Source organism: Mastomys coucha, unplaced genomic scaffold (assembly GCF_008632895.1).
Source record: "Mastomys coucha isolate ucsf_1 unplaced genomic scaffold, UCSF_Mcou_1 pScaffold22, whole genome shotgun sequence".
NCBI lineage: Eukaryota > Metazoa > Chordata > Mammalia > Rodentia > Muridae > Mastomys > Mastomys coucha.
The window spans coordinates 252,748,924-252,773,813 of NW_022196905.1; the positions used below are offsets into that span (position 1 = coordinate 252,748,924).

Here is a 24,890-nt window from a genome sequence, read left to right on the forward strand (position 1 = left end):
AGCACGCCCCTTCCAGGAGGGTGAGGAAGCTCATTCCCGTTTCTGAACCGTTCCTGTTTTTCCTTCCAGCCTCACGGCTGTTCCATCTCTTCCGCGTTCCCACCACCGCTCTTCTCAGGATCCTCCCCCTTTCCCGCCAGTCGCCGCAAACCGAGGAAACTGGATTGCAGCCGCGGACCGGCTGGGTGATCAGTGCGCAGGCGCGAGCGGTCTGGCCCCTGACGCGCGCGGCGCGGTTGAAGCCAGAGTGAGTTGCTGAGGGAGAGCAGGCGGCTACTTCTAATCTCCAGCATGGCAGCTCTGCGCTATGCGGGCCTGGACGACACGGACAGTGAGGATGAGCTGCCTCCGGGCTGGGAGGAGAGAACCACCAAGGACGGCTGGGTGTACTACGCCAAGTAAGCGGCCTGGAGCGGCGTTCCTGGGAGCCGTGTCCTGCGAGGCCTGGACCCCGCGCTGCCCTGCCAGGCGGGCATGCGCATCCAAATTGCCTGCCACCTGTCCCAGGTCCCCCGTTGTTATGGGGTCTGGGTCTATGTCCCGTCACCTGGCCAGCTGCAGCACGCCCCCTGCTGCTCACTAGGTGGCACTGCACCGTGCGGATGTGGCTCCTAGGTCTTACTCCTCTAAAGAGGAAATAGAGAAAACTTGAAAGCCAAGCTCCCGCCAAGGGGACCTGAGTTGGAGGCCCAGCAATCTGTATTTTTAAACAGATGTCCTGGATGGCTCACAGTGGTTTCCCAGGGAAGTTTTGGGAACCTCAACAGAGCCTTTCCCTGTTCCTAAACGTGACCTTTGGCCACTGAAAGCAAGCCCTGGCTTTCTGTTTTCCTCATCTGTGAAATGAATTTTCACAGATCCACCTTATTTTACAGGATCTCACTGTCTATGTAGGCCTGTGTAGTCCCACCTCCAACCCCCAGTATCTGGCACTGTCCTCAATACAGACACTGAGTTTCCATAGAGAACCTACTGCAGCTGACTATGCTTGGGGGAATCTGCTCATTTTTAACAAATAAGATATTTAGTGGACAAAATGATGGGTTTTGATACAGTCTTGATCGGGCTCGTTTTCTCTGCCAGTTCAAGAATTAAAAAGCAGGGGAAATTAGCAATGTAACAGGTAGCAGTGGAGAAATCTCCAACACTTCAAACACCAGCAAGCACAGCCAGCAGGCTGAAAGGCATTCTGTGGGGGAGGAATCATGTTCACAGGGCAGACACACTTGGAGAAAAACGACCACAAAGCAGACTGGGAACCCTGGAAGTCAATCAAACCAACCTCTTCTTGAGGACCTTTTTGGTTTTAAGTCATTGAAGAGTTTTCGTCCCCTAATTTAAGAGTTGGTCAGTTTGAAGAAAGATAAGATGGCTCCTTGGCCCACATATATTGGGTAACCTGTCCTGATGCGGCCTTGAAAACTTGCTGAGCCAGTCCATTAGTAGTGGCTGACTAGCAGGAAAAGAAAAAGGACTTTGTTTTAAGATGCCAGGTTTTCGACTCCTGTAAGGAGGGTGAGGAAGAAGCTTGCTGTCTTGGAAGTTCACCATCTGTGTTACCTAGCTATGGTCCCTCTCTCTTTATCTTCCTTCCAAGATGTCTGCCTCCAATCCCTGGTTTTCATAATCTCCTTTTTCTCATGAATATTGTGTACGTCCCCTGATTTTCTTCTCCTTCTCAAATACTTCCTCTTCTATTTTCTTATGTATCTGTGGAATATTTTTAAGACAGGGTCTCAGGTAGTTCAGGTTGGCGGTAACTTGGTACGTGGCCGAGGCTGAGCTTCCAGATCTTCTGGGTTGGGGTCAAAGTGGGCTTGAACACACCTGGTTTTATGTTTTTTAAAAGCCAGGAGAGTCAATCTTTTAAAAGCTTTACATGAGAGTATAGTATACTTGGCTTCCAGAAAACAAATTATTGTATTAACATCTGTTAAATGTATTTTTGGTTTTTAATAATTAACTTTAAAAAAAATATAGACCAGACCAGACTGGCTTCAAACTTACAGAGATCTTGCCATTAGCCTCTGGGGCTAATGTCATGTGCTACAGTTTTGTTTAGCAGTGCTTCCTGTAGCCCAGGCTTGCCTAGAATTTTTAATGTAACCAGGATGACATAGTTCTTGATGCCTCCTGCCTCAGCCTTCCAGATATGGAATTCTAGGTTTGCACCACCCTACCTGGCTCCAGAAAAATTTGAAAGATAACTTTCTTGCCTTATTAGCAAATTAGGAGTTAGTTTGTGCCCTGGAGTCTCCCCACTGATGGGCTCATAAACTATGAGATTTGCAGGTACTCAAAGCTATTCACTGCTGCCCCTGGTGGCCAGACAGAAAGAAACAGAAAACAGAAAAGCTTTGGTGAGTTCATTCAAGGGTCAGGCCGGTTGGTGGGCACTGGTGATGTCCAGCTAAGTGTGGTGCAGCTCTGTTTTTTTTTTTTTTTAAAGGTTTATTTATTTATTATGTGTAAGTACACTGTAGCTGTCTTCAGACACACCAGAAGAGGGCGTCAGATCTCATTACAGATGGTTGTGAGCCACCATGTGGTTGCTGGGATTTGAACTCAGGACCTTTGGAAGAGCAATCAGTGCTCTTAACCGCTGAGCCATCTCTGAGCCCCGCAGCTGCCATTCTTAAGGAGTGCTATAAGACCGACAAATGACTTGTAATTTTATAGTTGTAGTGCAGTGTGTCCAGCATGAGGTGGGTGGGTGGGTGGGTGGGTGAGGGAGGCCACCTAGGAGAGCTATCACCTGCCCTGTGTCTCAGAGTGCAGGAGAAGGTGGGTTCAGGTTGTAGGAAGTCAGGCAGGTGGAGGGGATAGGGGGAGGAGAGACCCCAGGCAGGCCTCTTTCTGTGGTATAGGGTCGTAAAGCTTGAGACTGGTGAGGAAGGAATCAGTTTGCAGAGACCCTTCTGTGCTTCACTGGGGACTCGGATTCTATCGTCCGACTCTAGAGCCCACTGATGATCTGGAGCCAGGGAGTGACACTGTGTTTGTGTCTTCAGAAGGACCGATGGCTCTGGAGACGTAAGTGGATTGTATGAGCAGGAGGTGCAGGGGTATAGGCATGCCAGTGGTCTTGCATTTGGCACTCATACCTGGACCTCTGTGTGTGGAGTCTCAGCCCTAAGAACTTGAGTTGGTGATGAAGTAATGCAGTTACTCCCCTTTTGAGAATGGACTTAAGGAACTGAAACTTAACTTTCGAATGCCTCCTTCAGTGCCTGCCTGGCTGTTCCCCTCATGGCAGGATGCTCCCCGTCACTGGTGACAGGTGGCTCTAGCTTTCGATCCATGTTTTAAGGAGAATGATCTATTACAACTGGACTATCACTTTATTAAATGTGAATCGAACAAAAGTAAAGGAATAAACAGCGAGTAGCAGATAGAGAGAAGCCTTGGCTAGCAAAATGTTATCAGTAGAGTACTCACGGTGCCAGTCAGAAACTGACTGGAAGAGCCCAACTGAGAGAGAAGTAAAGCTCAAGTCAGGTGTGTACAACATCAGCCCACATCTGGGAGCCCTGGCTGAGGCCATGGTGGAGTTCCCATTGCCTGGTACGTATTCGCCATGTTTCCCTTAGCTACAGGCATTTTTTATGTCGGGGGATAAAGAGTAGCTGAGGGAAGGCACTTGGGAATCTTCTAGCTATGTTCAAGGGCAAAGTGTTTTTTTAGTACCCTTAGCTGTCTGCAGTTTTCCTTTCTTCCTGTCACAGACTGGGAGCCCGTTAGTCTCTTGGGAGCTTTTGAAGGGCACGTGAAATAAACACGCTGGAGCCTGGTATGGAGAAGCCTCCTTGATACCAGAGTCTGCTTTCAGTGAGCTTGGATGGCACATGACAATTTACTAATAGAATGTTATGACAGCTCACCATTTTATTATAACAATTGCTCCGTGAGACCATTTGAACAGTGTCCTTGAGACAGCCCCATTCTGCAGATGACAGGAAGTGATGGCTGAGAGGTGGAGTCAGTGGAGCAGTCGTGCATAGGGGGCTGTCTTGTCAGACCCAGTGTTCATAGACCCATGGTCATCTTGTCATAGCTAAGTGACTTGTGCTACTGTCTCACTACACTCTTAACATCCTTTTGGGTGTGCTCGGGACCCAGAGATTAATGAGACACTGAAGTTATACCTGGGGCCAGGATACAGATTTAAATATTTGTGTGTGTGTGTGTGTGTGTGTGTGTGTGTGTGTATACCTTGGTGTATTGGTGGAGGTCAGAGGTGTGTGTGTGTATACCTTGGTGTATTGGTGGAGGTCAGAGGACAGAATTCAGGAGCTGCATCTTTTCTTCCTCCACGGGACCCAGGCAGCAACTTGGGTCCTCAGGATTGCATGGCAAGCACTTTTTCCTCTTGAGCCATTTTGCCAGCCCAGAATGTACATTTTAAAAGTCACATCTGTAATTTTAGTAATTAGGAAATAGAGACAGCAGAATCAAGCATTTAATGTCATCCATGGCTACATAGTGAGTTTAGCCTGGGCTACATGAAACCTTGTCTCCAAACAAAACCAAAAGAAACCAAAAAACCAAAACTCAACAAAGTGAAAAGAATAAGGAAAATAAACTTTAACCATGTGATATTTAAGGTACATTTAGTATTTAAATATGAGTGTTATAAACCAGTTAATGAAGATTGTCAGTGTATCCTTGAATAAAGGGAAAAGGAATACAAAATGCCTTTCTAGAACTTTGTATTTCACAGAGCTTTGTAAGGTTGACTCTAGCTGGGACTCTGCTCCCCTTGCTTTCCCAGTGATCTCCCCACCTGTCCTGTAAGATTTCTTCAGGTTTGATAGCCTGGGGCCTCTGACCTGATGTAGTCAGCAAACTTTCTGTTCTGAGTATTTTCTTTCTGTCTGTTCTCACGACTCTAGCTATATCAGGAAGAGACACAATTAATACAATGACTACATTTTAGCAGTGTTAACTTACTCTATTATGGATCTCTATTACAGTCACACCGAGGAAAAGACCCAGTGGGAACATCCGAAAACTGGCAAGAGAAAACGAGTTGCAGGAGGTCTGTATGCCGAAGCACAGAAGTCTGAGCCTGAAGCATTAAGTAGCTAGGGAAGATGTCAGAGGTAGTGAGGTAGCAGTTAACCCTGTCTTTCTGGGAAGGCTGTCTGTTGTGTGGCCATCGAGGAACAAGGCTGTCAGTCTGAGAGCATAATAGGATTTGGCAGAAGGAGAAGATAAGATCCTGAGATGGACAGAGGATGGATATCTTATGGCTTTAAATAAAAGTTTATTGAGACAATTGGAGCTTTGACTTGTTAGGCTTCTCTGCAGTTGCACCATGGGAGTAACTCTTGGGTAGGCTGTAGAGGCAGATGTCAGTATTTTATGGAAGCCTACAAAGATGTATCTGAGGCAGATACACAATCCATGGAGTGGGATTATTGGGTAAAACCAAGGGGTTGAAGCTCCTCAGGGTCCAGGTGAAGACAGATGAGCTTGTATATGAAAATGACGGGATGGCTCTACAGCAGGGCGGGTCAGCACGCCACTGCTTGTGTCTGGTGTACTTGCGGCATGGCTGTGAGCTTTGGGAATTCATGCTCATAGGAGCATCTGCTGAGGCCTGAAGTAAAAGCAGGAGCTGAGAGAACACTTAAGAGTGATCAAGAGTGTAACAGGGTTTTGGTTAAAAGCAGGAGGCAGAAGAATGTGGATTCTTGATGGATGTTGGGCCTTCTCCAACTGCTACCCTTGAAGCATGGGACCAGAGCAGCCTGGTCCAGAGGGTTTAGGGGACCAGGGCTAAGAGGGATAACCTCTTTCCTGACCCTGTGGTGTGACTTGGCTTCATTCCCCCTACACATGCACTGTTAATCTTCCTTGTATTTCAGATTTGCCGTATGGCTGGGAGCAGGAAACCGACGAGAATGGACAAGTGTTTTTTGTTGAGTAAGTATGTAAACTATAGTCAGTTTGACTTTTAAGAGGAATTTTCAGGTATAATTTCCTACATTGACTGTAGGAAAATATAAAGTTATATAGACCAATTTTACCAGCAAGAGTAACCCCCTTTATGAGCTTTGTGATTTTTTTTTTCTTCTAGTCCGCAGTTTTCCACCCTTCTTTGTACACTAAGGTTTTGGGGTCAGGCCAACCCAGCCCTTCACACATGACTCATCTACCTTGTGGATTGTGGTGTGATATTCCCTAAGCACACCCTTAATATAACACATACTATAATTGTTATTCCTTTAAGTTTAACAAAAACTTAGCTTTTCAGAGACAGCTTGCTATTTTGGGAGTTTCATGAGGATTTTCCTTAGTACTTTTTCACTGTACTGGATTGGGCTCCTAATTTTCTTTATTTCCTTCTTTTTCTTCTTTAAGTAGCTCGTCCTGAGGCTTCCTAACATTTTTACAAAGGGTTGATTGATGTGCCTGTATGAGGGTGTCGGGCTCCTCTCCTATCAGTCTACAGTATCCTCTTAGGTGGGGTTTCTTCCTGAAGCTCAGGTGGAAGCCAGTAAGCTTCCATGAGCCTTTAGTATCTGCAGCCTTTGCAGTTGGAGTTACAAATGTGCAAACATGGAACGCATGGATTGTTGGATGGTGTTGTGTCCCAAACTCCAGTCTTCGCGAGTGCTCTGGAGTTGCTGTGCCATCTCTGGAACTTCATTCTCCAAATTTTTAGCACTACAGTGATAGTTTGTTTTGGCCTTGCATGTTACTATGCATGTAGTAATAGTGATAGTTATAGCAATAGGCTCACCTGGAGGAGAGTTTTGTCACCAGTCCTAATGAACTCCCTCCCGTTTCATGTCCCACACTGGGAGCAGGTAGGCCAGGGCTTGCGTTGGAGAGTCAGAGCAGCCGTACACAGCCCTAGCAGGGCAGCCTCTCCAGCAGGTGGTTAAGTGGCTGTTCTTTGCTGCCTATTAGACTATAAAGGGTTTCTTTTTCCTTGATTTATAAAAGTTTTTTCCCTTATCAAGACAGGGATCATTTCTTTATAGTTTTATGCTACAAATAATCCCTTTCTACATTTTCCTTGGACAACTTGGCTGTAGAAACTCTTCAGCTCCATGCAGCCAGACGCCTCCTGTGCAGGCTCCTCCTGTCACACACATGCCTGTAAAGCTGTCCTCTGCACACACATGCCTGTAAAGCTGTCCTCTGTGCACACACACGCCTGTAAAGCTGTCCTCTGTGCACACACATGCCTGTAAAGCTGTCCTCTGTGCACACACATGCCTGTAAAGCTGTCCTCTGCACACACATGCCTGTAAAGCTGTCCTCTGTGCACAACATGCCTGTAAAGCTGTCCTCTGTGCACTCACATGCCTGTAAAGCTGTCCTCTGTGCACACACATGCCTGTAAAGCTGTCCTCTGTGCACTCACACGCCTGTAAAGCTGTCCTCTGCACACACATGCCTGTAAAGCTGTCCTCTGTGCACACACATGCCTGTAAAGCTGTCCTCTGTGCACTCACATGCCTGTAAAGCTGTCCTCTGTGCACTCACACGCCTGTAAAGCTGTCCTCTGTGCACTCACATGCCTGTAAAGCTGTCCTCTGTGCACACACATGCCTGTAAAGTTGTCCTCTGTGCATACACATGCCTGTAAAGCTGTCCTCTGTGCACACACATGCCTGTAAAGTTGTCCTCTGTGCATACACACGCCTGTAAAGCTGTCCTCTGGAGTGCTTTCCCCTTCACTGGCCCAGAGCAGTGGTTCCAAGATGAGATTCTCCAGTCAGCACCGTCGGCAGCTCTTGGTAACTTACTAGATATACACAATACTCAGACGCCCTACCATCTGAATCTCAACATGGGGCGTGTTTGTAGTGGTGAGGGACAGCCAGTGCCCTCCAGGGAATTCTGAAGCATGCTGGCTTGTCTGGTCTACTATAGAGAGGGATCAGCTAAACTTTTGTGTAATGGATCAGATATGTTTTAGACTATGGCACTGCACAGTGTCTGTTTTAATACAAAAATAATAGCCATTGCTGTGTCCTAGTAAAACTGTAAAGAAACAGGCAGTAGGCTGAATCAGCCAGCTGCTAGTCTAATGAAAAATGAGCACGGACTGTAGAAGCAAGCTAGGATGAGGTTAGGTATTCTCCAGCCTGCTGGAGGGTGTGCTGGGATAAGCATAGTGAGCTCTTGAGAGAAAGGAAGTGTAGATTTGTTTCCGTGTGCAAATACTGTCACTGGTACTTGGTAGCTACTTACGGGCTGCCAGTGTGGAATCCCAGGGGAGTGGAGACAACAGCACCAGCCAGCACTGCCAAATGTCAGTGTGGTCAGACACAGTCTCACAAAGTTGCTTAGGCTGGCCTTGAGATCGTAGTCCGCCTGTCTCAGCTTCCTGTAGCTGGGATCACAGGGCTATGCCATGGTATCTTAAATCATAATAACCTATGCATTTCAGGAGGGCTCTTATAACATCTCAAGGTCTTTATCTCAAATCTCAAAAATGCATATAACTTTTGTACTACATTTTATATATTTAGAGTATATGTATGTGAATGCATGCATGCACATGGCATCCAGGTGGATATCGGGACAACTTGGGGTTAATTGTTTCCTTCTATCATTTAGGTTTCAGGGATTGAACCCAGGTCATCAGGCTTGGTAGCAGGCATCTTTCCCTGCTGAGCTGTCTTAACAGCCCAAGAATACATTTAAAATGTAAAAATGGTATTAAAAGGAGTAATTTAATAATCTGTATGTGCCAGCATATTTTAATGTTGTTTTAGATTAATTCCAAATCAGAAGTTCAGTGCTTATTATAGGTGGCTTGGCTATGGTCTTAAAATGCAAACAATTGAAACCTTGCTATTTGGCCTGCTTTATAGTTATTAAGACTTCTATCATTTCCATTTTCTCCTTGTGTACCAGTGTCTATAGGCCTTTGCATAGGCCAGTGAAATTACATGGACGTCTATTGATGAGAGTGGCTGACAGATCTTATAGATATGTTTATATTAGCATGAAATCAGTAGAAACTCGGAGCTTTCTCAGTAAGCTGCTGTGGAACCCAAGAGGCCTACTGTGTCCCAGCACCTTCAAGGTTGTTCTGAGAGGTTTCCGTGGCTCAGTTTTCAGGCAAGAGGACCATCCTTCTAGAGGCCAGAAGGTAGATCAAATGGGTTCCCGGTCTCTCATGTTTGACAGTAAGCTTTGGTGCATTGTTTGCAGGAAGTATTAGATTATCTCGTACTTAGAGATGCTGGTCCTTGCTGTATAGAGTTCAATGTTCTTTCTCCCTGTTCTCTGCAGCCACATAAATAAAAGAACTACCTACTTGGATCCAAGATTGGCATTTACCGTGGATGACAATCCGATGAAGCCAACCACCAGACAGAGATACGATGGGAGCACTACTGCCATGGAGATCCTGCAGGGCCGGGACTTCACAGGCAAGGTGGTCCTGGTTACTGGAGCAAATTCAGGAATAGGTAGGCCTGTAGCTTACTGTCATCTTATTTCATCTATTTATTTTTTATGAGTGCTGCTGTGAATCCCACTTCAATGAAACTATAAAGAAACATTGGTGGTGAATCTCCAATTGAAAGAGGGCTTACAGCTTTCAGCCATTGTCTTGTTAAAACCACACTACCTCTCCATCCCAGTGTAACAGGGCGAGGCTTGTGGGGCCTGACCTTGAGGTTGCTCAAAGCTGAGAAGTCAGCAGAAGCCTGTGGCTATTTTGGTATTCAGGGGCTGGAGACAACAGGCTCTGGCTAAGAGGTTTTGACCTGGTCTGTGTGGTGCATGGATGTATTCCAATTACCTGGCTTATTCAAACCAAAATTGATTGGTAATGGGATCCTGGACAGCAGCAGATTGTGACTTTGGATCCAAGGGTACTGCAGGTTTCCACTGGTCACTGGGCCTATCATTTTCTTTTGGTAACTGTATCTTATTTCTTCATAAAACTGGAGGATGTGCCCTTGTCGTCACCTCTGCAGTAACCCTCCTAATTGCCTCTATTTAACCACAGTGACCATGGTGAGGTCAGTGGCTTCCTGGGCTGCTGCAGTGACAGCACCGAGGCCAGCACACCGGCACCTGTGCCACCTCAAGGGATGGGGTTTTATTTTGTTTTGGTCCATTGACATCTGACATTAGCGTCTGAATTGCTTTGGGATAGGATACGCATCTTCAGATTAAAGAGTGAACTGCATCTGTCTGTCCTCTGCTTGTCCTCTATCAGTTTTCTGTCAGTCCGTCTGTCTGTCACAGTGCCCCCTCATGGCCTTTCTCATGAGCTTTTCTCTATTTTCCTCTCCTTCTTTCCTGATTTTGGAGTCCCCAGTGTCCTCTTCTGGCAAGCACAGGAGGTGAGGTACCATAGCGGATCAGCCACTGCAGTGTGGCTTCCAGAGCTTGACTCTGCCACCCCTTAGGTCTTATGACCTTACTCCTCCTAAGGGAAAGCTTTTTAAAACAATGGGAAGCAGTTCCCATAACATCACTTCCCACACCTCATCCTGAGCCCACAATACAGGCAGTTTAACCCTTTCGGTGTCTGCCTTGGGTTGGAGTCTGGTGAATTCTCATGCCATCAGTGGCGCTGCAGTACTAGTGATAAGGTCTGGCTCCCCAGCATCCAGGAAGCCCTGGGATGGTTCTGGACGTGGACCCAGGATACTGTAGAGTAAGGTTTTACAAAAGGATTTGAGGACTTGAGAAAATTTTCCTTTGTTTATTTAATACTTAACTCACTAGGAATTGAATGAAATGATCTCATTCCCTTGGTCTTTTAGTTAGTTTTCTTATTTATTTATTTTAGATTTATTTCATGTGCATCAGTATTTTGTCTGCGAGTATGTATGCACACCACATTTGGAGAGCTACTTGGATAACTTGGATCTGAAGTCATATAGAAATGGTTGCAAGCTGCCATGTTGGTACTTGGGTTTAAACTGGCTTCTCTGCACGAGCAGCCAGTGCTTGTTAACCAGGGAGCCATCCTGCTAGCCTCCAGGATAGGCTTTCTTCAGTCAGTGAGGTATGTGATGGTTCCATTCAGTGTGCTCTCTCTGATGTGAGCTAGGAGACCTTTGACTAAGTCTGCTGCCCTTATAGGTCTGCAGTGTCAAGTGGCTGAGCATAGGACAGGATTCGTTTCTGGGTGATCCTGATAGTGAGAGAGACAGAGGTTCTGAAGTGTGGGGAAGAGACGTGTGTGTCCAAATGGCTTCCCACACCCTAGGAGTGAAGGTGGAAGTGCTGCCCCTCCATGTTTCCCTTCCGGTGCCCATAGTTGTGGACACTGCAGGAGGTGTGAGTAGTCCCACCACTGTGGCTAGTCATAGGATGGATTGTAGAAAGCTTTAGGAAGGCCACCAGGGTTTCCAGCCCCTACCTCCCCTCAGGAAACTGCCTGTCACTCCTCCTCCCTCTCCATGCCACCAAGCATGGCTCTGTTAGTGCTGAAGATTTTGATTCAATTTTTTAAAAAATATTTATTTTTATTTTATGTGAGTACACTGTAGCTGTCTTCAGGCACACCAGAAGAGGGTGTCAGATCCCATTACAGATGGTTGTAAGCCACCATGTGGTTGCTGGGAATGGAACTCAGGACCTCTAGAAGAGCTGTCAGTGCTCCTAACTACTGAGCCATCTCTCCGGCCCGAAGATTTTGATTCTTAATTTCTGGAATGATATATTGCAAATTCTAGGCCGTCAAGTGTGTACAAATCAGCTTCCCTCTTCAGCAGGTAGATTGGACTGAAGCTTGAGTTTGATAGGCACAGGGTTGTCTGTCATAACAGAGTTGGCTTTTGTCCTCCGAGGCAGTCTTGGAAAGTGTCCTTGCCCAGGTAGTCTGTGGCTTTTAGATAACAGGTTTCCTTCTCCTGAGCGAGCAGTGCAGCTTGCCCATTTATAAGTTGCCATTACTGCTTTGCACGGCCTGTGCAGTGCAGGGTGGAATGAGCATCTGCTCCCAAGACTCGTGGTGTTGCCCTCTGTGAGAGCTCTGCCAGGGTCATGAGCATCCCTTTCTTTGGGCCACAGCTGGGAGACTTGTTTGTGGATCGGCAGTTGAGTCTTCAGCCTGGGAAGCTGAGTGGATGCATGCTGAGCACAGTCCCTCCATGACTGGACAGACAGACAGTCTTGTCTGCCCGAGTGCTGCCGGGGCAATGCCTTTTCCACACTCCCCTCCACGTGGGAGATAGGAAAGGTGGAGGGAGGTGTGTGCTTCCTGACTGACAAACTGGGCTCTCCCAGGGCCCTGCCCCCCTTGATGTGAGCTCTGAGCAGACTGTTCTGTCTCTGACTTTCTCACATCCGTAAGTAATGCAAAACTAACTTTTGAATGTTTATACTTGATAGTACTAAGGCAATTGAATCCATTCTTAGTTCCAAGCATGAAGGAAAGGTCAGGGTGGTTCTAGAATGTAGGAGGATTCAGAGGCAATGCGGAAGTACAATGGTAGTGTGAAAACATTAGTTTTAGAGACAGCGTCTTGCTATGTGTCCTTGCCCTGAGTTAGCAGCATAGCCCAGGCTGGCCTCTGACTCCTGATCTTCATACATGCCAGGATTATGGATGTGTCCCATCACACTTGGGTCCCAGTCCTTCTCTTTAAAGTAGTGAGCTGACTTTACCTCTGTCAGCTGAATTCAGCTTTCTGGATTGGATGTGGATCAACTATAGCCCCTGGGTATAATCTGACCTACCTGATTTTGTAGGTGTTTTCTATTGGAACACAGCCATGCACTTTTAGGGTATTACCAGAACTTGAGTAATTACAGTAGGGATCATGTGACCCCCAAAGTCTTTACTGTGGGGCCTGCACTCAAAGCATTTAGTCTTACTGCACTGGGTGGTCCAGCTGAACCCAAAGCAGGGTTGCCACAGCATCTGTCAGCCAGTTTAGCTTTAGTTGGGATAACGGGATGCCCAGGCTACAGGAAGAGTGCACCCAGCATATCAGGAGTAGCTGGAAGGGTTGTTCCCTCAGTATCTACCTACCCCTTCCTGTGTTCTTAGGGAGCTGCAAGATTAGAATGTTGTCACCTCAGGAACTAACACTCTTCTCCTCTTGACCTTTGTTTAACCAGCTTTCTGAACCTGAAGACTTTTAGATTGAAAGCTGTAGCTTGTGGACCTCAGTGGAGAACAGCATCTCAGGATCCAGGGGGAGCCATTCCTTCATCCAGAGCTGCTGCTAGCAGATCAAGAGCTGGAGCCTGCTAACCAGTAGACAAGGGAGCAGCTTACTGCCCTGTGTGCAGCACAGCTGGGCAGGAGGGGCAGGAGGTTGTGGCTCTTTGGAGTTACACACTGGCTGGCTCTGATTCTGTAAAAAAGAAGGAAACGGCTTCAACACGGAGATGACCGCATCTAAGTCCTGGGGAGTTTCAGGAAAGGGAAAGTCTAGTGTTTAGACTAGGGAGTCTTACTTTCCTGGGGCCCGTGGATTTTCCTAAGCTAAACCTGTCGGAGAGCAGCTTTGGCTGTGTGTGCACAGAGCTGTGTGGAAGCTGCTTGCCTTGAACCTTCAGGCTGGCTTGCTGGTCAGGCAGCGCTTTCTAACACAGGCGGCCACATGTCCCTTGAGTGGGACAGCAGCTGCCCATCTTTATGTCAGAGGAGCATTTAAGTTCCATATGATTGATGCTTTATAGAGACCAATTACTATTATATTTCTGAGGCTTTTTGCAAACTCTGTTGGAAACCTGATAGCAGCTATGAGCACATCTGACAATTTCTAGTCCGGTGTTTGGTACTAACAACAGAGCTCTTTTCTGAGATCCGATGTGGTTCAGATTTGATTTTAAGTTTCTTTCTGAGCTTAGTCTTCCCCCTCTGGACCTTTATGATGTTGGGCTGCATCATATATAGTCTCCCTCTGAAATAGCCTGGCCTGGTTTTGATTTTTAAGCTAGAGGACCGTCAAAAACAAAACTAGCTTTTCTCCGAGGGCATTTACATTATTGTAACCATCACCACAGGCCTTTTTGTAGAGATTCACACACACACACAACACACACCAGGTTCACACTCAGATAAAGGAGGTTCACACTGAAGGTGTCAGTCATCCCTCAATCTCTTCTCTTTAAAGCAAAGTAAAAGTGAGAGCTTTTCATGCTGAGAGCCCTGCAGTATTCTTACAATGCAGTGTTTGTGTGTTGGCTTAGAGGATCTGTTCCTAGATAATGTGTTGATGCTCTGACATGAAGTTAGTGCCACACTTTTATCTTGTACATTGTCACAGTGATGGCTTCCTGCCTAGAGTAAATTCTGTCCTTTCTTAGCTGCTTTCCTTGCAGGCCATGCAGCAGCACCGACCTTTTCTAAGGAACTGTAGAAGACCCCTGAGCCCAGGTTGGGGACTGCCTGAACTTACCCACTAGTCCCCTTTTAGGAGTAAAGCTCACATCCTTGTGTTTGGGGTCCTAGAATTCCCCCTTTTTCGCATTGATGACTATACTGGCTAGTTTTGTGTGTCAACTTGACACAGGCTGGAGTTATCGCAGAAGGGAGCTTCAGTTGGGGAAGTGCCTCCATGAGGTCTAGCTATGGGGCATTTTCTCAATTAGTGATCAAGGGGGTAAGGCCCCTTGTGGGTGGTGCCATCCCTGGGTTGGAGGTCTTGGGCTCTATAAGAGAGCAGGCTGAGCAAGCCAGGGGAAGCAAGCCAGTAAGAAACATCTCTCCATGGCCTCTGCATCAGCTCCTGCTTCCTGACCTGCTTGAGTTCCAGTCCTGGCTTCCTCTGGTGATCAACAGCAATGTGGAAGTAAGCCAAATAAACCCTTTCCTCCCCAACTTGTTTCTTGGTCATGATGTTGTGCAGGAATAGCAACACTGACTAAGACAATGACATATGAGCTAATGGGGCCTTAGGTATCACCTTCCTTTTGGGAACTCTGTGCTCATTAAGCAGAGGGGAAGCCCCTAAATCATTGAAGAGACCCCCTAGGGAATTAATTAAATATATTTGCAACAACTGTTCTCTGAAGCCAAAGCGTTTTGAAATTACTTCCTTTGGAGAAACTATTGGAAGTTGTTTTTCTTTGAGACAGAGTCTCATTACATAACCTAGACTAGCCTACAATTCAGGGAAGTTCTCCTGCCTCAGCCTTCTCCACACCTGGTTGGGAACTTGAGATTTTTCACAGTATTGAAAAAAGTCCTTGACTGGTACTACACCAAAATTAAAAATTACTATTTTATGAATCAAACAGCCATTTCACCTTTCACTATTCTAAGCTATCATAGTAGTTGGGAAGCTTAGTACCCAGGCCAGGGACCAGTTAGAAATGGTGCAGTGATTGCTGTAGTGCAGTTGGCTAGCCTTGGGTAGGAGAGCTATGAAGAGTGTGTATTACACAGGCCCCCAATAGTTTTTACTTGTGTATTGTGTCCACAGGTACCCCTCTGGACAATTTCGGAAGCGTCTGTCCTCTGAGGCCCCAGTTAATTCCGTATTTTCACTTGGGTTTGGGTTTTCACTATTTTTATAGTGTCAGTTTAATAAATGAAGTTCATGTTGCTTTGCTTCAATGACAAAGTGGCTCAAACTCTTAATTTAAAGGAAATGTTTACAAATCTGATTTCTCCCTTATTAAGGTGTGTTGTTGTGTCACATGCAAGCTTGGAAATGGTTCTACATAAAATCCAATTAAAGTGATTCTATTCTTCCCTGCCTTTATGTAATGGAATGGCACAGTACGTGTCCTAACACAAGCATTGCTGTTTCCTGTAATTAACCTAAAAGCAGCCATGTTGGTCTAGTTTATACCGTTCCCCACTAGAGGGCACTGTTGCCCTTCAAGATAGTTGAGTTTTGACAGTTTCTGCCCCTGGTTGCCTAGCCTGGCTTTCCCTTTTGTTAAACAGTGCCCTTTCCTTCCCCAACATCTTTTAGGCTATGTCCGTCTCAGTGATAGAGCCCTGGCTGAGGACTAGGACCGGTGTCATCTTTCTTTTTCTCTTTCTTGGCTTTGCATTTTTGTTTGGTTTGTATAAAATGCCAAAGATGAAGAGTTCCGTTTAACAAAAAGGGCCATTGTGTTCAGGGAGCAGCTTGTTCCGCCAAATTACACAAGGACAGTGTTTCTTGGCATTATCGGTTTTGAGTGTGCTGGCCTATCAATTATCTGATTTCTTTTTCTAAGTGGGGATTGTAATATTTAAATATTAATGCCTGTGTTTAAGGTTCATTTAGAATGCCTCAGTGACCTTATTTATTTATTTATTTTTGCCCAGCAGTCTTATCTAGTGTGATATAATGTATTTTAATTAGATGGTTTATGAGCTATGCATTCTGTTGCTAGAAGAAAATGTGTCCTTTTGGATCTGGTATCTGTTTCTTAAATAAGAAGTCACAACAGGCAGACTGTGAAACAGGCAGCCAGTCCTCTGCACAGCTGGGGGGTGGGTGTTACCATTAAAGTCTGAGCAGGTCACTCGCTCATGGCCCAGAAGAGAGGACCTAGGCTTGGCTTTATAAACTATTGCTTTTCAGATTTTAAGTGGAGACAGGTGAAACTCTGTTATATACTGTTGTGTGTACTATGTTCCTTCTCAGTGGCTTCTCCCTTTCTTTTGAACATGGGCAAGCCTAAAAATGCTGTGGGTTGTGTGTACCTGTACCAGAGCAGAGCTCTTTCACCAGTTCACTCAAGCACAGATGTGGTCATTATTTAAGAAATAAATTGTTAAATCTAGGTGGCTTTTGGGAATTATTGCGGACTTGGTAATAAAGGCGACGCTGGCAGCTGGGACCCTTGGCTGTCCCTTGGTTGGTGTGAAGCAGTCTTGTCCTGTCTTGTGCCTTTTCAGCCATGCATACTGTCCCTGTGTGAGTTCTCAACTTTTTCCAAAATTGCATTTGGGGCACGGGGGCCTCTTTCAAGGGTCTCTTAATGCGAGGCACTCATAGGTCACCAAGAAGTCCATCATTTCCCTTGATTTAGCAAATGAAGCCCCCACAGTGATTTGCCAAACTGAACTCTGGGGTACAGAGCAAGCGCTGACATTGGTGGCATGAGCTGCTGTGGCATGAGCTGCACTGCCCGCTCTGTCTCTCGGTGTTTGTATATCCAGCTGTCTAACTTCTCTTTCTTTTTGGATGTTGTTATACACTGTATTCAGACAGCTGCCATCGGAGTCAAGGTGAAGTTTCCTTCCTAGATTCAAAGGAGATCTAGATGCTGTGTGTTTGTAAGAGATGAGGATGGGGGTGGGGGAGGGGTGGAGAAAGACCAGAGGGAGGAGAGGGAGGAGACTGAGGGGAGGCTGGAGATTGAGCTGGGGCCTCACCTTCACTGTGTGGAGGCTGATTAGCAAGGTGAGCGGAGCTAGGCTCTTTGTTAGAACAGATCTCACAGAAACAAAGTTAACCAGCATTCACGTGTGGTTGTAAAGAAAATTCAAGCCATGTCTCTCATTCTTTACATTTAATGATCCCAGATTAGTGTTTATACATTGTTATCATGCAGACAGGCATTTTAGATATAAGGACTCTACTGGCTGTCTTTTAAATTCTCATCTCAGTGCTTGGCAGCTGTATCAAAATGGGCCACAGTAGGAGACCAGAGAGGTGAGTCAGCAGCCTAAGCGTGCACAGTCCTTGGACAGGTACAGAATAGGTGTGAGTTCCTGCCTGGGGCTCCGTGCACTGTGCCCACCCCCTTGAGGTCAGCAGCCTAAGCGTGCACAGTCCTTGGACAGGTACAGAATAGTGTGAGTTCCTGCTTGGGGCTCGGTGTGCTGTGCCCACCCGCTTCCTTACCTGAGAAATAACAGCACATACCCTGTCACGCTCACTCACTCTGAAACCAAGTCTGGAATCGAACTGACCCAATGGTCTTGGCACTGAGGGTGGAGCTGTAGGGTGGGCTTATGGCAGATTCAGTTTCCAATTCCCAGGTGGATCATGGTGAGGGCTTGGGATTCTTCATGGTGGGTTAGCATGAGACAGGGGTGCACATGGGGTTGTGAGGGATAGGAGCCAAGCGTTACATGGAATTAGCTTTCTGTGTCTTCTCATTTAGGTGATTTTTAAATTTATTTTTATTAAATGTATTGTCTGTGGGAAAATGTAGAAAATAAAAATTAAAAAAATCCCAAAAACCAAACAAACAAAAAACAAAAAACCAACTCAAAATCCTTGCCAGCTAGAGGCATACTGCTGGTGTTCAGCATCTGGGTCCTAGGCAGTGGCTTTCCTCTTTTCTTTTGTGATTATTTTTCTACTGGGGTGTGAAATGTATCTTTCCTTGCCATTAAATATTCCACCTCTTAAATGGTTGTATACTATTCCATTATATGGTTCCAGCTATTTCCCCAGTGTGGCACATTTGGGTAGATTCCAGCTTTTTAATAGCCACGGAATGGAGGCAGACATTTTGCAATTAAATGTTTGTACCCATCTGTGACATTCTATAGCCTTATTTTGTGCAAGGAGAATTGCTGAATCGACGGATTTACCCACTAATCTTAATATCTCGATCTGTGACACTGTACCCCTAAACTGTTGTGCCAGTCTGGTTGCCAGTTGTTGCTCTGTGTCCCTGCCAATCTTGGGAAGGGGCATAAAGAAAAAGAAAAACCTGTCAATTAAATCCTCATGCCTCTGATTATACCCAAGATGGAGCAGTTCTTCATGTCTGACCATTTGTACTTATTCTTTTATGAATTGCCTTTTCATTTTGTATGCATGGCTATCAGATACATATTGATTGCTGATTGATTGCTCGTTCCATGCAGTATAATTTAATTTTCAAAATGTCCCTTTCTCTTAGAAGTTAATTTATCTCAAAGTGTCTGTTACTCTAAGTACATATTCAATCCTGTGATCGAGAGGCAATTCATAGAGAAGCCGGCCTGACTTCCCAGCTTGCTTCTGTGAAGTCCTCTAAGTTTCTCTGCTTTTTGCCTTGGTTAGCACACTCCCTTCCACTCATATCCTGGGCACCGAATGGACACTCAGCTCAGCACTGGCTAGCTCACAGTGGGGCTTGAGAGGCTGGTAAACAATAGCCAGGAATTGGTGATTCTGAGCTTGGGGCCTTCCCCCCAGATCTGTTAAAAAGCTAGTAACATCACGCTGGAGCTTTCCCGTGCATTTGTTCATGTGATGAGCCTGGCTCCCACGTAGTGAAATTGTACCAATGCCGAAAATAGCTCTGCTGACAGGCAGGGCAGGCTTGATTGGTGGCGGGTTTCAGTCTGGAGAGGGGCAGGCGAGGAGTTCTGACTCTGGAAGCAGGCATGACCTAGTTTTCAAACTGCTCACCTCTTCCCACCTGAGTGACGCAGGCCAGGTGACTGCCTCCAGCTCATGGGCAACGCAGATAGTTCCTCCCGTCTCAGTGCGGTTGTTCAGGATGGAGATCTGGGTCCCTTGCCGACACTTACCCTGCAGCCATTTCTGCTGTGGATGCTAGGGCCCAGAACGAGTCCATTATATTAATTTGGTGTTTCCAAGCTTTGTGCTTTTGAGGCTGCTACAGGAAGTCTGCCTTAGTCCTAGGATCATCTTTTTGATTGTTTTGAGTAACTGTGGTAGGCATTAACTAGCCTTTAGTTTGAGAAGATTTTTCCCACCTTTTGGTTAGAAGTCAGATAGTACCATTATCTAGTCAAAACAAAACAAACAAAAAAAAACACCCCCCAAAAACAAAATCCAATGAGGCTGGCTGGTTAATGTTTCTGTAGCCTGGGAGCAAAAAGGATCTGGGACTGGAGGGACTTGAACCGTTAGCCCTAGTATGAATCACTACATAGTATGAATTACAACACTCGATCATGTAACTGCTGGTTTGCAGGGCTGCCTGCTGTGTTAAGACTAAGTGTGCAGTTCCTCTCCCCTGGAATATGAAAGAATGAGTCAGTGTTGGTGTGTAGTTTTCTCAGCACTTTCACTGGAGGCTCTTGGGACATGGAAGACGGAGGGGCCTCACTGTTAGCCACTCCTGCCTGTAAGGGTGAAGCTCCCAAGCTTTTGCACCCCCCAGCAGCGTGTCCCCTAACTGCGTTGTGCTCTCTTATGTGCGGCCGTGTTGTAGAGTAACCAGCTGTACTCTGTCAGTTCGGCAGCTGGGTTTAAGAAGTTTGTCTCAGCCAAGAGATCATCAATGTATTTAAAAAAAAAACAAAAAACAAACAAAAAAAAAAAACCAAAACAGAACAAAACAAACCCCATGCCATTACAGCTTTATCTGTTAGTGAAGACATTTCCCCTCTGAGTTCATGTACAGTTACCAAACTGAGTATCAGATACAGTGGGGATCGCTGTAACACATCCATTCCAAGAGGCGTCTCAGCCGGGAGCCAAGTCAGATTTTTGGCAAGAGACACCATCTTTTCCGCCTGCAAAGCTGATTGTCTGCGTGCACGAGGCTCCCTTTTCACCGAGTGTAATTGCCGCTTGGCCAGCATCCCCTGCGTCTTGTCCTTCCTTTGTGTTTTTCTCTTGATCAGGGATGGAGCCAGTTACTCTTGTGCGTCATTACCAGGCACTCTGAGACTGACTAACCAGACTGTACATATACACACAGTATCTGTCGCACGGTCCTTCCCTATGTATTTAAAGTATTCCTTTCCTGTCACCGCTGTGAAAGATCGTCGTGTACCTACTGGCTTAAAACAAACTAAGTTTCTGTGTCGCAAGTACAGAGGTCAGAAGTTATGTTCATCCTACTGGGCTAAAGTCAAGGTGCTAGCAGGGCTGATCCCTCTGGAGGCTTTGGGGTGAGGGTACCTATTTCCTTCCCTTTCCTAAAACTCCTAGTGGCTGCCTATGTCCCTTCCTCCACCCTCTAACCTTCCAGCACATCGCTCCAGCCACCCATTCTCCCAGTGTGGTCTAGCTATTCAGTGCCTCCGTCTGTCAACCATTGTGATCATATCCAGTATTTCTCCTCTCCTCCATAATCCAAGATCATTCTTCCTCCATTTTAAGACCCTCCATTTGACCCCATTGTCAAAATCCCCTTTGTTGTGTCAGGTGATGTTCCCAAAGATCAGGATGTGAACATAATCCAAGGAGGGACATTACTGTACCTAGGATAGAAACTGATGCATTGTCCCAGAAACAAAGAATCAGATTATCAGGTACATTTCTTGCCATGGCGACAAATCCTGACAGAAGTGGTTCTAGGCTCAGGGTTCCAGAAGGTACAGTTAATCACAGTGGGAGAGGCTCAGTGGCCGAAGAGCTTGAGATATGCCTTGTTCATATCTTGATGGATCAGGAAACTGACCTCCTGCTGGAAGTACAGTTGGACTCTGGTCCTCAAGGCCTGCCCCTCATGGCTAACCTGTCTCTGTCAGCAAGATCCTGTATCCAAAGGGGTCTGTAACTTCTCAAAACAGAATCACCAGCCGGAGACCAGGTGTTCAGCCACCTGTCTGTGGGGGTCGTTTCACATCCAGATTTTGACAACTTTAAGAACTTCTGTCCCTCTCTACTTCTTCTTCAATGGATTTCTGGACTGTGAAATTTTGTCTAGAAAAGTTATATCTGAGTTTTGGGAGCAGTTCCCTGGTATCACAGATGTACCAGTTTGAGTATCTCTGGAGCTGGAGGGTCCACACAGACCTAAACTTTTGCTGTGTTATCTGCTGCTAAGTCCTTTGGAATCCAGTGATTGATATAGGTGATCATGTTTATGTGAGAATGTGTGTCTGCACATTTGTGTGTGGTGTGTGCGTGTGTGTAATGGGGATGCCTATATATAGGTATGTGCATATATGCACATGTGTATGTACTATGTGTGTGCCTGTGTGTATTGTGTATGGTGTGTGTGCACATGTACATATATGTGTAGTATGTGCATGTATATAGTGTATGCACATGTGTGTAGTATGTGCATATGTGTATAGTATATATGTGCATGTATGTAGTGTGTATGTGTCTGTGTGTGGTCTATTGCATGTATGTATGGTGTGTGTGCATGTGTAGCATGTGCATATATATAGTGTGTGTGCATGTGAGTAGTATATGCACATGGGCATGATATAGTGTGTGTGAATGTATGTGTGTATGTGTGCATGTGCACATGTGTGTGTGTGTGTGTGTTTATGTGTGTAGGGTATTTGACTAAAAGCAGAGCTCCTACTTATCATTTAGGATGGGTAAAAACCAATGGCCCATTTTATTTATTTATTTATTTATTTATTTACCAACATGTTAAAATCAGAATATTTTACTTAAAAGAAATCTAAAGTTTTGAGGAATTGGAGAAATCATAGTTTCGGACCAAATGCTCACAGTGTGTTAAAGTCATGAGTGACTCTGAGTAGAGGTGGTACCTCAGGCATGTGATTAAATCCCAAGGCAGAGTGTGAATAGAATTAGTACCCTTTCAAGACTGGGCCCGAGAGCAAGCCCTCTTTCTGTCTAGTGAGGGTGTTGTGTGGTCTGAGAAGGCAGCCTGGGAACCAGGATCGGGGCTCTCTGCAAATGCCCCACTAAGTCAGATCCTGACCTTGGACTTCTCTGCTCGGTGAGAGATATAAGCAAGCTGCTGCTCCTGAAGACAACCGGTGTGTTGTGTCCCCTGCTGGGTGTGGTCATGACACCTAGATGTGAGGCAAGTTTGGATAGGTCAACCCACAAACTCAGAGTCCCTTTTTACTCAGTCTTTTATGCATTCAATATACATATTCAATATACATATATCAACTACGGGGTACTAGTTGGGTACTGGTTGCTTACTCTGCAGTGTAGCCTTGGCTTCTACTCTCAGGAAGATGGGGATAACTCAGAATGTCAGCAACTGGATCTTTGTGCTTCTCCAGAGCATTTCGATGGATTTGCTTGATAGTGTTTGTATGTGGTTTCTCTGAGTTTGTATGTATATGTGTGCCTCTGAGTCACTTCCGACTGCCTGCATTTTTCCCTTTGCATTTAAAGACATGGAGAGGGTTCCCTTCCCCCTTCACACTTGAAACATCTACAAGGAAATCACTAAATAGATTCTTTACTTCGAAGAGAACAGTTGCCAGCACTGGGTGCTCTTTAAATCGTAGCGTTGATGTCTCCGTTTTCCTAAGCTTTGTCTGAGTGGCCACAAAGGAGTGCAGGGTGTAGGACAGGTCCGGGGTGAGTGCAGAGTCACTGTGTGATCTGTGATCTGTCGGAATTGCTTGTTCTGAGAGGTCTGTTCCCCACGGTTCCACTGCTCACATTGTGTTAATAAGCACGCTGGCATATTGCCGTTTTTTTAAAGGTCACCAGCAGCCTCGTGTTCCTGCTTCTGACCTGGGCAGTGACTCTCCTCCTAAGTGTGTGCCCAGAATGAGTAGCCCAGCTGAGTGGCAGACTCACTTGCTCGATTTCATGGCCAGATAGCCTTTACTTTTCTCTCCGGGTTTCCTTTAGTGAGCTCCGAGGCTTCGCTCTATGGCAGTTCATTGTAGCCCTGGGCTCTTCAGGCCCGATGGTGTAGCTGAGCCCTGCTAATGTTGGCTGTCGATCTGACAGCCTGTAAGGAGGTTTTATAATTGCCATAATTCTCATCGCCACCCCGTTTGTCGTTCTTCCAGTGCTGCAGTTACTGTGGAGCACAGGATTTGAAGCAGGAGGGAGAGGCCCGGAGCTGCAACTCATGCTTGTGCATTCTGCTGGGGCTGTGGGGATACTGGTCACGGTGCTGGATACTATTCAATTCCATGCATTCCAAGCAAACTTTTTATGACCTGTTATGTATATGGAAAAGTAAACTAAATCAGTATAGCATAGTCAGTCTTGAGGGAGTGACCTGGATTTCACAGTTCAGTTGTCATAAGGGTGGTCTTGTGTGCAGGGAAGAATTTAAAGTGTTTCACCCTTCAAAGGATACTCCTTTAAAACTTTGTGCTGTGTTTAAGCTGTCCAGAGAGAAGTACTTGGAAGTGATTTCTAAGACCCTCCCACAGAGGGATTTAAATGGATCCCACTGCATTGCACACACAGGAGCCTCCTTATAGAGAAGCCAGCTCACGAGGGCAGGGGATGCATTTGCAGAGCCGAGCTGGAACCCACAAGGGAACAAATCAGTACAGAGTTGGTGCATTAGAAATAAGGCTTTCCGAGTTTACAGTCAATAGGCTGTAAATTCTTCCATGGTCTTTGCAGACTGTGTGGCTCTTGTTCAGATATTACAGCACCATATGTGTTTTCTTAAATGCTTCCTAACGGTTTCCCTTGGGAGTTGCTACATAGTGGCCCCCCTTCTATCCCCCCTCCATGTCTGTGAGCATGCAGACACATACCACAGTGTTCTCAGGCCGTGGGGGACTTAACTTGCGACTAATACAGAGAAGTAAGCATTAATGTGGTCTGTAGCATTTGCTTGCATTTGAGTGTGGACTGTCAGCATCCACGTGCGAGCTGTAACGGTTGCTCTCAGAAGTGTTAATTAGGAATGAAACTATCCTCAGTGCTGGGTAGTACTGCAAACAGTATGGACTTTGGAAAAGTTCTGGGCTAGTACCTTGTGCTTAGTAACACCTGCTGCTTTATTCATACTCTTAGTCTGGGAAGCATCCAACTCCTCTTTAGATTCGCTCAACTTCCATTGTTAGGAAGAGAATTGGTGTCTTTTCCTAGCTCACGACAGACATTCGGAGTCCAGCCCCAGCTGGTCTCTTCATCCTATTGGGTTGTATCTCTTAGTTTTATTTTGGTACGTCAGTGCCTGCCATTACAGTATTTAAGCTTTTGGAAGGTTTTGGCAGTTGCCAACTGTTTGAGAACATAAATCACTCTACTGTTGTTTTCTCTGCAGAGTTAAAAAAAAATCCCATTATTAGACTTAGGTAGTGATAATTTAGGTGCTGCTTAGAATCACCCAGAATGTTTTACTTGCTGAGTTAAGTTGATGCTTTTGTGTTAGATAGCTTGATCATGTTTTTGCCTGTGTTACATGTGAACAGAACCAGGCGAGTCTGA

At 45.8% G+C, this 24,890-nt stretch overlaps 1 protein-coding gene across 1 annotated transcript in view; it reads left to right on the forward strand.

Annotated features, from left to right (window-relative positions):
• The window catches only part of Wwox (WW domain containing oxidoreductase), a 922,329-nt gene continuing 897,439 nt past the window's right edge, over positions 1–24,890 (forward strand). Inside the window, exons 1-4 of the mRNA XM_031341509.1 lie at positions 1–398; positions 4,974–5,038; positions 5,871–5,928; positions 9,262–9,440. Coding sequence (XP_031197369.1) covers positions 292–398; positions 4,974–5,038; positions 5,871–5,928; positions 9,262–9,440 — 409 coding nt within the window. The 5' untranslated portion in view covers positions 1–291. The remainder of the gene's footprint in view (positions 399–4,973; positions 5,039–5,870; positions 5,929–9,261; positions 9,441–24,890) is intronic.